General features: G+C 43.6%; 1 protein-coding gene across 1 annotated transcript; it reads left to right on the top strand.

The window, feature by feature from the left end:
- The first annotated feature begins 4,018 nt into the window (after window positions 1–4,018).
- LOC116354691 (uncharacterized) lies at window positions 4,019–12,318 on the top strand. Its single transcript, XM_031795230.1, has 4 exons — window positions 4,019–4,485; window positions 5,460–5,617; window positions 8,213–8,260; window positions 10,677–12,318. Exons 2-4 carry the CDS (start codon window positions 5,482–5,484, stop codon window positions 11,486–11,488), a joined length of 996 nt encoding a protein of 331 aa, XP_031651090.1. The 5' UTR covers window positions 4,019–4,485; window positions 5,460–5,481; the 3' UTR covers window positions 11,489–12,318.
- The last annotated feature ends 215 nt before the right edge of the window (window positions 12,319–12,533 follow it).

Here is a 12,533-nt window from a genome sequence, read left to right as displayed (position 1 = left end):
GAGGCCTGTAAAAAGCAATTCAGAGTAGGAGTGCTGATCGAGGATCAGTTTTGCCTTTACATTATAATGAATAGACAGGGGGGACCTTGAAATGCTTTATGAATACAGGCCTTGATTACCCAACACCAAATCCTAGCCTTAACCATTATGAGGATGGTAAAAATATCTGACCTTGGGCCAGTCGTTAGAGGCAACTTCTACCCAGCACCACAGTCCACAGATGTCCCAAAAATCTTGAAACGCCTCCTTGCCTTATCTTCTTTCCTTCATTATTACTGATAGATGATAGGACTATTCAACTTGAATATCAGTGGCGCTGTAAAAAGAGACATGGGCTATTTGAACACCGTGCAGAGCCTGAGATTACTTACAATCTTTCTTCAGACAAATACAGTATCTTGCTCATTATTTGATCTATAACATGTACACTACCGGTCAAATGTTTTCGAACACATACTCATTCAAGGGTTTTTCTTTATTTGTACTATTTTCTACATTGTAGAATAGTAGTGAAGACATCAAAACTATGAAATATGGAATCATGTAGTAACTAAAAAAGTGTTAAACAAATCAAAATATATTTTATATTTGACATTCTTCAAATAGCCACCCTTTGCCTTGATGACAGCTTTGCACAATCTCGGCATTCTCTCAACCAGCTTCACCTGGAATGCTTTTCCAAGGAGTTCCCACATATGCTGAGCACTTGTTGGCTGCTTTTCCTTCACTCTGTGGTCCGACTCATCCTAAACCATCTCAATTTGGTTGAGGTCAGGGGATTGTGGAGGCCAGGTCATCTGATGCAGCACTCCATCACTCTCCTTCTTGGTAAAATAGCCCTTACACAGCCTGGAGGTGTGTTGGGTTATTGTCCTGTTGAAAAACACATGATAGTCCCACTAAGCCCAAACCAGATGGGATGGCGTATTGCTGCAGAATTCTGTGTTAGTGATGCTAGTTAAGTGTGTCTTGAATTCAAAATAAATCACAGACAGTGTCACCAGCAAAGCACCCTCATACCATAAGACCTCATACTCCATGCTTTATGATGGGAAATATACATGCAGAGGTCATCCGTTCACCCACACTGTGTCTCATAAAGACACGGCAGTTGGAACCAAAAATCTCCAATTTGGACTCCAGACCAAAGGACAGATTTCCACTGATATGATGTCCATTACTCGTGTTTCTTGGCCCAAGCAAGTCTTTTCTTATTATTGGTGTCCTTTAGTAGAGGTTTTGTTGCAGAAATTCAACCATAAAGGCCTGATTCACAGTCTCCTCTGAACAGTTGATGTTGAGATGTGTCTGTTACTTGAACTCTGAAGCATTTATTTGGGCTGCAATTTCTGAGGCTGGTAACTTATCCTCTGCAGCAGAGGTAACTCTGGGTCTTCCATTCATGCGGAGAGCCAGTTTCATCATAGCGCTTGACAGTTTTGCATTTGAAGAAACTTTTAAAGTTTTGAAATGTTCCATATTGACTGACCTTCATGTCTTAAAGTAATGATGGACTGTCATTTCTCTTTGCTTATTTGAGCTGTTCTTGCCATAACATGGACTTGCTCTTTTACCAAATAGGGCTATCTTCTGTATACCTTGTCACAACACAACAGATATTCCATAATTTTGTGTTTTGTTGATGGTGGTGGAAAACTCTGTCTCAGGCACAACTACAGAATCTCCCATACGTTTTCAATTGGTTTGAGATCTGGTAACAGTGGGCCATGGCGTATGGTTTACATCGTTTTCATGCTCATCAAACCATTCAGTGACCATTCATGCCCTGAAGATTTGAGGCATTGTCATCCTATAGCCATGGTAGCCAAAATAAAAGCCAAAATAATAACTTGGCCAGCCTTTTTATTATACATGGCCCTAAGCATGATGAGATGTTCATTGCTTATTAAATCATTCAGGAACCACACCTGTGTGGAAGCACCTGCTTTCAATATACATTTTATCCCTCTCTGATTCAGTGGGGTTGGGTTAGATGCGGAAGACACATTTCAGTTGAATGCATTCAGTTGTACAACTGACCTTTCCCTTTCATTGCACCTATGCACCTTTCCCTTTCATTTACTTAAGTGTTTCCATTATTTTGGCATGTACCTGTGTATGTTTAAGCCTATCTGCCTTTCCCCATGAGTAGATCATATGTCATACAATCTTGTCTAAACTATGTATAGGATGATAATTTTGTTTTTTTATTCTGTTTTTTAAATTAATTGGGGTTTTGTAATTAATAAGATTCCAATGTAACAGATATTTAGTATTTTAATGTGAAAATAAAAAACATAACATTGGAAATTATTTTGTTTATTCATTCCATCAGTGGTTGAGTAATGAACACGAGGGGAGACTGGTTTCAAGCGCAGGGCGGACCATGTGTTTATTGCAAAGGACCACAGGAGGCAGGTAGCTGGGTCCAGGGGCAGGCAGAAGGTCATACACAGGAGGAGGCAGGTAGCTGGGTCCAGGGGCAGGCAGAAGGTCATACACAGGAGGAGGAAGGTAGCTGGGTCCAGGGGCAGGCAGAAGGTCATACACAGGGGGTCCAAAAGGGCAACAGTACAGGTAGGGAAAAGGCTAGTAACATCGTCCGGGAGATCAGGCAATAGGGAGATAACAGGAAATCCGATAGGCTAAAGTACATGCAGGGAATAGGCGTTGTTAGCGAGGCAGGCAAAAACTATCATTCATGGGAAACCCAGCACTCAAAAAGCTGTGTGTCACAAAACAAACAACACCTCACAGTGATGGGGTGCAAAGAACTGAACTAAATAGTGTGGGATAATGACATACAGATGTGTGAACAGGTGATTAGAATTCAGGTCATTGGGATCTGCGTTCAGGGGATCTACATGTTTGAGGGTGTGAGTTGGAAGCAGACGTTACAGGGTGCAGATGTTTGCCAACATATTTGAGGCATCAGTAACTCAATATCACAGCCTGGTCTCATAGACTAGACGTAACATAGTAAAGGTAAATCCGGGACGCCCAAATTAGTATGATATGTTAGGTTAGATATGGTTACATAAGACAGATGGTCACGTTAGGCAAAAACAAAAGTATGGTGATTGGTCGGGGTGAGCATATAACACGAACATCAAGCAACCCAAAGGTTTGAATCTCATCTCGGACAACTTTAGCAACTTTTCAACTACTTAGCATCTTAGCTAACCCTAACCTTAACCCTTTTAGCTAACACTAAACTTAACCTTAACCCTAGCATAGCTAACGTTTGCCAACTAGCTAACCGTAGCCACCTAGCTTGAATTCGTAAAGATATCATACATTTAGCAAATTCATAACATATTGTACGTTTTGCAAATTCGTAACATATAATACAAATTGTAATTTGTAACATATCATACGAATGGGTGATGGACATTCACAAATTAATAAATATCATACCAAATGTAGCATATCATACTTCATACTAAATGTGGGGTCTCGGATTAACGTAAAGAAAAATACTAAATGCTCTGAGACCAGGTTGACTCAATGATTGACAGACTTAATTCATGGCCAATTAAGCCTAATTATTATGCCAAATGTTGAGAAACTATTTAGAAACGTAGATCATTTCCCTATAGTCTTAACAGCTAGGCCTATCCGTCAAGCCTAGCAAGACATTGCCCCCCCCCCCCCCCCCCCCCCCCTCCTCAAGAGCAATGACCCTGTCCATGGTCCTGAAATTAAGTCATTTATTTGGAGTGCATATTCTCAAAGTAGCCCATTTGATATCGTAAGAGGCCTGGCTGGAATAAACAGGCTTTGGTGCCACCCCAACATTTGTCTATCCAAAAGTACAGTCATTTTAATATTCATAATAAAGGCTCTCCTGTCCTGTCTCTTCCTTCGGACTACTGCTATATCGATCCTGGCAAAAGTCGATATTGGGTACGGCCACTTCTTACAACAAGCTGCACTCTAGTCGTACGATCATCTCGCGTGTTCCGGTCACGATGTCTTGTTTTCATCATACGACAGTAGCCTACAGTACCAGCTCAACCAGCGCAACCCAACGGACGAGGGAGGAGAGGGATGCTGCGCCTGTCGAAATGTATCGCGCTCCGTTTCAATATGTTACACAGATGTAGGCTACAATCTACTTGCTTATGGTGACCTTGTTATGAGTATTATTTTTGCAATAACATTGACTGACGCAGCGAGATGGTGCGGCAGTAAGGAATATATATTTATCCTGTTGTAGCCTCCCAGGACCGTTGTGCGATGCGTCGCTGATTTTTTTCTGCATACAGGCTATCCTTGATAGATTCGTCGTCTTTCGTCCTTGATACAACGTTGTCGTCGGCAGATAATGTTGAATTGAGCTCAATTATTGGACGAATAGTATAAATGGTTTTGGAACATTCCTGGAAAACAATCATGTATGGATCGAAGAACTTGTTTATAGATCTTATGAATTCCATATAGTAATTCTGTGGGACTCCGTTCAAAATTATCTAAAATAGCACGGTAAGCATGGATCATTTTCATAACATTTCCACATCTATTGAGTGTATTGTAGGCATGTAATCTACTGATAAATTGATATATACTGGTATTAGGACTGTCAACATACCGTAACCTACCAAGCATGTTGCGTTGGTTTCTCCCATCTCTCTATTGGGTGATCAATGAACCTTTTACCGCATGACCTCAATGGTGAACTCATACACACGTTATCTTGCCTGACATCACCATCATCAATCAATGTGGGTTTTTATTTATCTTAGAATATATGGAGAATTCGGTGTTTCTCTTGTTGTAATGCTTAATGAAAATGTATGTCAGGTGGTATTCTAAACTGCATTATAAAGTAACATTAAATAATGAACCTACAGGGAAGTTCAATAAAGAAGGGGGAAAGATACTGCAAATGCATCATTATACACACACACACACACACACACACACACACACACACACACACACACACACACACACACACACACACACACACACACACACACACACACACACACACATTTGTAATCCTTTTATTATTGTTCATCATTAGTAGCAGAAAAGTGACACTTATACACATGCAGGTATAATTAGGCCACAAGGCACTAAGTGGTATATATATAGCCAATATACCACGGCTAAGTGCTGTTCTTATGCACGACGCAAAGTGGAGTGCCTGGATACAGCCCTTAGCCGTGGGATATTGGCCATATACCACAAACCCCCGAGGTGCCTTACTGCTATTATAAACAGGTTACCAACTTAATTAGAACAGTAAAAATAAATGGTTTGTCATACCTGTGGTATACAGTCTGATATACCACGGATGTCAGCCAATCAGCATTCAGGGCTCAAAACATCCATTATAAACCACGTTGCATTGTGCGTAAGAACAGACCTTAGCTGTGGTATATTGGCCATATACCACACCTCCTAGTGCCTTATTGCTTAATTAACACCCTCTGACCCCATTCTCTGTGCAGGGTGCAGGACAGGTGTGTCATCATGGAACCTACAGGCTCCACCTTGGACATGCAAATGAAGAGTGTTGAGAGGAGTACAGTGTTTCTCAGACAGGAACATCTCACCCTACTGCATGGCCTACACCTGGAGATCCTGTCCTTGCAGAAACGATGCACCGGTGAGTCTATACATCACAAACACACACACACAATTACATCATTTCCTGTCAGTGACTAATGTATGGTGTGGTATGTATTTAATCAGGCTTTGTGGCAAGTGATGTGGGACAGAATCCATTATAGAATTAATACACTCTATCTCTCTCTCTCACACACACACATCATACATAATCCATAGACAGATGTCATAACCCATATGAAGGAGGCTCAGCTCTGTCCACTTGACATGTCAGCAGCCAAGAACAGATCCAGAGAGCAAGAGAGAGAGAAGGGGTGGTCAGATCAAATTAGACTAGTGGAGTAGACTGTGACCCTCTTTACAACAGCAGTATTACTGCAAGCCATGCAGAGGGAGCCCTCACTGCAGAACAAGATGTAGCCAAGAAGGCCATGAAGCATCCCTATCGATGCATCTCTTCTCTGCCCTCAGCTCTCCTACTGTTGAGTTAAAGGGCATCACCACATGGTGTTATGGTTTGACTGACAGACTAGGCCTATACACAGCAAAGATGCTATAGCCATCAAATCTTAGATACAAACTCAATGTAGCCTACTGTACTAGTCTCTCAGCGCAATAGTTCCTTGGGACTATTAACTTTAACAGAGCAGGTTTACCTCAGTGAATCCTCTCCCCACTACAGCCAGGGTTTGTTTCCATGAAAGGGAACCACAGGTCAATATCTTCCTGTTCCTGGTAGTCAGAGGGTCTGATTCCTCCTCTCTGCTGTGGTTCATCTATTATCCTCCTCCTCTTTCTCTTTCATCATCCCTTTCTCTTTCTTTCTTTCTTTCTTTCTTTCTTTCTTTCTTTCTTTCTTTCTTTCTTTCTTTCTTTCTTTCTTTCTTTCTTTCTTTCTTTCTTTCTTTCTTTCTTTCTTTCTTTCTTTCTTTCTTTCTTTCTGTCTGTCTGTCTGTCTGTCTGTCTGTCTGTCTGTCTGTCTGTCTGTCTGTCTGTCTGTCTGTCTCTCTCTGTGGAGGTTGGTGGGATTTGCTGAGCAAGCAAAGAAGGGTGATAGGTTAAAGGATTTACTGTGCTTATTTTGGGAGGTAAACTGTCTATTCATGTGAGTGAGAGGGCATGGGCAGGGAAAGAAAATAAATACTGCACAGTATATTTTAGTCTTTGTCCTTGAGGGCAACCCAAGCATGGCGTCTGTCTGTGCTGACTGGAGAAGTGCTTAGAGTCCACCCAGATAAACAGAATCAGTTTAACTCAATGTGATTACTGTATGTCCAGTCTACACAAGGCCCTAATCATGTATGTTTGAAATGTCTGCAATCAAGTTACTTGACAGACTATATGCAAACAAATATATTGGACATATTCAATAGCAACAATTTTTTTAAACGGTTTATTTTTCAATGATGGCCTAGGAGGCAGGGGCAGAATGACAGATGTGTACCTTGTCAGCTCAGGGATTCCTACTTGCAACCTTTCAGCTCAGGGATTTGAACTTGCAACCTTTCAGTTACTGGCCCAACACTCTAACCACTAGGTTACCCTGCCGCTAGGCTACTTCAATAGCACTACAATCACAAGTAGAGATGAACATGGGTAACAGGGATCCCGGGACTGTCCCGAGAACACTGTTCACATTTCCTGAAAAAATGTAATGAAAGACATGAAAAATGACACAATTTCCCCCCAATGTTAGCACTAATGCAGGCCCTACACATGCGCAGTGTCAGATCACCAAAAAACAAAACAGCAGATTATCCAAACAAATTGTCAATGAAGCCTTTAGTCTATCTAGCGCATTGACTTCACACAAAGTCACCATAAATTCAAAGTGCATTCATAATTGACACTGCCGGACTGCACACGCGACCCGAATGCAAACCCTACAGGAAACCCCTACTATAAGCCTTTTGACTACAAAATAACGTGTGCCTCTTTTAGCTGTCATGGTGAATCTTCAGACAGTCACAAATTTGATAGGCTTATACACAATTCACTACATAGGCATCTCTGTCACAGACATGAAGTCTGTTAACAATTCGGGGAGGCATGAGGAAAATGTAGTCTTCTCCTGTCCTAGAGCCTAGGCTATTTTCCTATCCAGTCTCAATCCTAGTGAAACCTAAAATCCTGATTCCTGTCTTGCATGAAAATCCCTAACTTTATTCTGTAATCCATAGGTTGCATTATCAAAGCACGTCTCTTGTCAAAATACCGCAATAACATTTCCCCTGCTTCTCTGCGCTGACTCATAGCCTAGCCGACTTGCTGCCCATATGAGTGCTGAGGAAATATTCTGTTGAAGAGTATTTTGCTCCACTCATACAGGAGTAATAAAGAGTTTTGTATTTTTTGGGGTGATTTATCAGGGGGTGCTGCAGCACCCGTACTTCCCGCGGCTATGATGGCACTTCCGATTTTTGCGTTATTTCCCTGGAAAATATATGAATCCCTAGTTTCGATCAGTTTTAGCATTTAGTCTTTCAATGAGACACATCCCCGCATTCATTTCTTTTATATTTTTATATTCCTATCTGTCTCCTAGACTTACTCATATTACTAATTTCTGTCTCACACATTACTCATTCATGTCTCTGTCTCACTGATGTCTCATTTCTTGTCTCTGTTTTCTCAGAGTTGACATCTGAGCTGAATGTGAAGCCTCCAGGCAAGAGTGAACTGGGTAAGTTCTGTGTCCCTCTTTCTTTCTTTCTCCCCCCCCCCCTCTCTCCAAGCTTGGCTTTGTGACACTGACTGTTTGTCCTCTTTGGCTCATCACCCCAACTCCCCATCGCACCCTCATGGCAGTAACCCTCACTTTACCCATCCCCCAACGGACATCCCTGTGATCGACCTCCCCAAACAATCTCTCCCTTCTCCCTCTCCCATAAAGACCATATTCCAAAACAATCATCATATAGGGGATTCACATTTTATGGCTTGATTTGCTGTTACCAGGAAAAACATATAGGAGGATGGGAATTGTGTAGATTGGCAGCAGAGTTCAAGTTCATGAATATGAACCATCAGACAAAGGGCTGTGCACCTTAATAGGTTGTTTGTTGAATTGGAATGTCTAGATACAAGATGGATATTATGCTAATATCTTAGCTTAGATAATTACAGAGACAGAGGGGATGGGAGGGAAGGGTGGTGGAGAGAAAGAAAGGAGGAGATGGGGGGGTCATGCCCATCTGCAGCCCATTAGAACTCATCAGGACCCCCCTCTTTTTCCAGAGCAGTCCATCCCTTGCTCTATCACTCCGCCACAGCCCCCTCACTCTTCCATCCTCGCAAATTGATCCATCCATTTTTACTCCCCTCTCATGTTCCTCTGTGCCCTGGTGGAGGGATCAAATTACAGTCTGTTTGCTGAGACAGAGAGGTGGAGGGACAAGGGAGGATGGTACAGTTAGGGGGGCACAAGAAAGTGTTAGAGGGACAGTAAGAGAAAGAGAGAGATAGAGAAAGTGGTAAAGAGGGAGTGAGAGAGGGGAGAGAGAGAAAGAGAGAGATAGATAAAGTACTAAAGAGGGAGTGAGAGAAAGAGGGAGAGCGAGAGAGAAAGGGGGAGGGGAAAAGGATGGAGAAATGGAGATTAGATTACATAGCATTTTCTATATTTGTAGCATGACCTCACCACCCTGGTCTAGTGGGTGACAGTTAGACAGAGACCAGGGAGAACTACACCCAGGAGAGAGAGAGCTGGGGTTACCCAGAGAAAGGGGGAGGGGAGAGAGACATGAAGGGAGGGAGGGGAGAAACAGAGACGGAGAAAGAATTATCTGTAAAATAGTGATTGGGATCGGGAGAATAATTAAGACAGAGGGATGGAGAAAGAGGTATGGAATGAGAGAGACTGGTACAGAGAGAGGGATTAAGAGGGATGAGAGGAGAGAAGAACAAGAGAAAGAGAGGAGGGTGAGAAAGGAGATAGAGGAAGGAAGGGCTACTTATATGAATATCAGGTTCCTCCTATTCTAAACGTAATGCAGCAATCACAATATAGGCCTAACGAATATCTCTACTGATCATTTTACAAGGATTTCATATCAAAGTTTCAACTAATCACAGCACCTTTTGCTCCTCTTTTTGGGGGATTCTTCCTTCCCATCCGTCTTCTTTGACCTAATTCTTGGGTCAACCAGCGTACCAGAGGCTGTGGTGTAATTCCTCTCCGTTTGCACAGCTGTCTAAGCCCAAATCCACAGCTACAGTACAGCTACAGTTAGGTCTGACTAAGGCTTTTTTCCTACTAGAGGGATTTCAATGTGATGGAGAACCGTAGGTTTGACCAAAAACCCCTGCAAATGTTGTACAATGATTTTAAACTGGCGGTTAAAACTGGATGCAATGATGTTATCACTGCCAATTCCTGGTGTAATGATGACATCAGTGCAGCCAATTTTGTCCACTGGGAAATAAGTTATTATGTTACTAGATTGAATTAAATATCGGCCACCAACCCACCAAAACAATCACCTTCCTTCCCCTCCAATCACACCACCACTGCACGTGAGCAGTCTGCCAGTCTGCTATCTTCAATCTCTCTCTATAGTGGGTAAGTGGCAGCAGATGGCACATCCTGCCAGTGGCCATGCCGTGGTTGGTAGGGATTGGGTGGTGGCTACTGGCAGGGATTTCCTCAATGGCTCTGTAATCCTTTGCACATATGTGCTCAGTCTTCTGCCTTTGTCCAGGCAATCCCTAAACCCACATACCATTTCCTATCTGCCAGATTATCCACAAATGTGCATTGAGGGTAAATTAGTGATTGAAAGCAGCAAGCTCTGGTCACATTACTTCATTTCATATCCATTTGACTGACTGGATCATATCCAGGCTGTGTGTTATTTCTCTGTATGTGCTCTATGATCTGTTCTCTGGTCCTATGTCCAGATGAACAGGGGGTTGGGGGATGGGGTTAGGAGTGCTATGTGTGGGTAATAGATGCCAAGTACACACTGCCCTTAATGTAAATCTGGCAGCTGCATTTGGGGCATGTTTTTCTGTCTGTATGTTAGTCATCTGTCTGTGAATCTCTGATGATTTGACTTGTGTGTGCTTATCTGTTTGTGTGTTTGTGTGTCTGTCCTCAGACCTGGCGGAGGAGGAAGAGCAGCTGGAGGCCCGCTGTCTGGAGGTTGAAGATCGCCTGGCCGAGCAGCAGTGCACCCTGGGAGAGCTGCGTAAAGAGCTGATTCACAAGGGGGCGCTGGTAGGCGCGCTGCGGGCTAACCTCAAGGACAAGGAGCGCCGCTTCCTGGACGAGCTGAAGAGCCGCAGCCACCGCTCCACAGTGCTCAACACAGAGCTGCAGAAGCAGACCGAGGCGGCAGCCTACCTCTCCTTCCAGCTGCACGCCGCCCGCCAGAAACTGCACCACCAGAGACTGCAGCAGAGGCAGCAGGCCCTCAGGGAGAACCGGGAGAATAGGGATCATCATGGGAAACCCCCTGGGCTCCAGTACAGCCAAGCAGCTGAGTGGGACACCGCCACCTTTTCTCCATTTTCTCCTCAGTCGCCCTCTGGTTTCTCCAATGCCTCCAATGCCAGCTCCGCCATTGCCTCCCCTGTGGTAAAGCCTAAACGCAGGGGCAGCAGGGCCACATCAGGGCACCAGCTCCGGGCGGAGAGGGCCAGGGAGTGTGTCCCCCAGGAGAAGGTGATGGGTCCCGCAGAGCCCACCGCCATGCCTGACCCAGCGCTGTTCCTCCACCCTCACCGCAGGCACCACAGGTCCAGGGCCAGGCATTCCCACTCCCCGGCCCACAGACAGCCTCCTCTGGTGGGGGAAAGAGGGGAGGAGGAGGGGGGTGGAGAGGGGCCAATGGAGCCCCAGGATGGAGCTCCTCCTAGAATGGCAGCCACGGCCACAGCGCCACCTGCTGGCTGGTCAGATCAAGGCTGAATAGCTAGCCCCACTGTGACCATCCCTAGAAATGCATCATCATCACTAGCATCATCATTACTATCATCATAATAATTGTAATCATCATCCCTATGACCGTCTGATTTTATTAATACTGTAAATTGCCCATTGTCCTACACCTTGATGGAATTGATTCTGAAATTAATATAGCATTGTTGATTATAATCCTATTAACTCTAATGACTGGTATTTAGATGTATTGCTATAATGGACACTTTTTATAATTATACATTTTGACATGACCTGAATTAACTCAAACTTCCAGGTTTACGAACACCCAAAGGGGGTTGTTGTTACAAATCACTTCACGTCAATGTGTGGAATCATGTAGTTGAATGCATTTACACTGGCGTCGCTCTATATAACGTTATTATGGGGCCTTATCCGAGTGTGGCGTCCTTTGTGGAGGTTAGTTTAACCTATGGCCTGTAGCCTTAGACCACAGCACCTACTGTGCAATTACCTTACCCTACTGTGTCGTTTTAGGGCCAACCATAAATCAACACTGGGTCGCCCTTGTAGAAAAAATGTGTCTGACCTCTGTTGCGCTGAGTCACAGTTGGGTAGCGTTTGAGCATCTGCATCTCTTGTATGTCCTTGCTGTGAACACGATTGATCTTCAGATCTTCATTGTTGGCCTTCACTGGCAAAGGTCCCACAGGTCCAAGAGGGGTAGTCATGCCGTCCTATCCCACTGAATCTTTCTTTATTCCATTGGTCATACAATAGGTAGGCCTACAGCACACTATACAGTGCCTTGCGAAAGTATTCGGCCCCCTTGAACTTTGCGACCTTTTGCCACATTTCAGGCTTCAAACATAAAGATATAAAACTGTATTTGTTTGTGAAGAATCAACAACAAGTGGGACACAATCATGAAGTGGAACGACATTTATTGGATATTTCAAACTTTTTTAACAAATCAAAAACTGAAAAATTGGGCGTGCAAAATTATTCAGCCCCTTTACTTTCAGTGCAGCAAACTCTCTCCAGAAGTTCAGTGAGGATCTCTGAATGATCCAAT

This window comes from Oncorhynchus kisutch, linkage group LG18 (assembly GCF_002021735.2).
Source record: "Oncorhynchus kisutch isolate 150728-3 linkage group LG18, Okis_V2, whole genome shotgun sequence".
In the NCBI taxonomy this organism is placed as follows: domain Eukaryota; kingdom Metazoa; phylum Chordata; class Actinopteri; order Salmoniformes; family Salmonidae; genus Oncorhynchus; species Oncorhynchus kisutch.
Note: the sequence above shows the minus strand (reverse complement) of the source record. Positions and strands in the feature narration are given on the sequence as shown.

Bases quoted from the DNA above. Each gene is read 5' to 3' on its own strand.
- LOC116354691 (XM_031795230.1), top strand. From the start codon at position 5,482: ATGGAACCTACAGGCTCCACCTTGGACATGCAAATGAAGAGTGTTGAG. The intron at 5,618-8,212 runs GTGAGTCTATAC...CTGTTTTCTCAG, and splicing joins CTTGCAGAAACGATGCACCG to AGTTGACATCTGAGCTGAAT. The intron at 8,261-10,676 runs GTAAGTTCTGTG...GTCTGTCCTCAG, and splicing joins TCCAGGCAAGAGTGAACTGG to ACCTGGCGGAGGAGGAAGAG.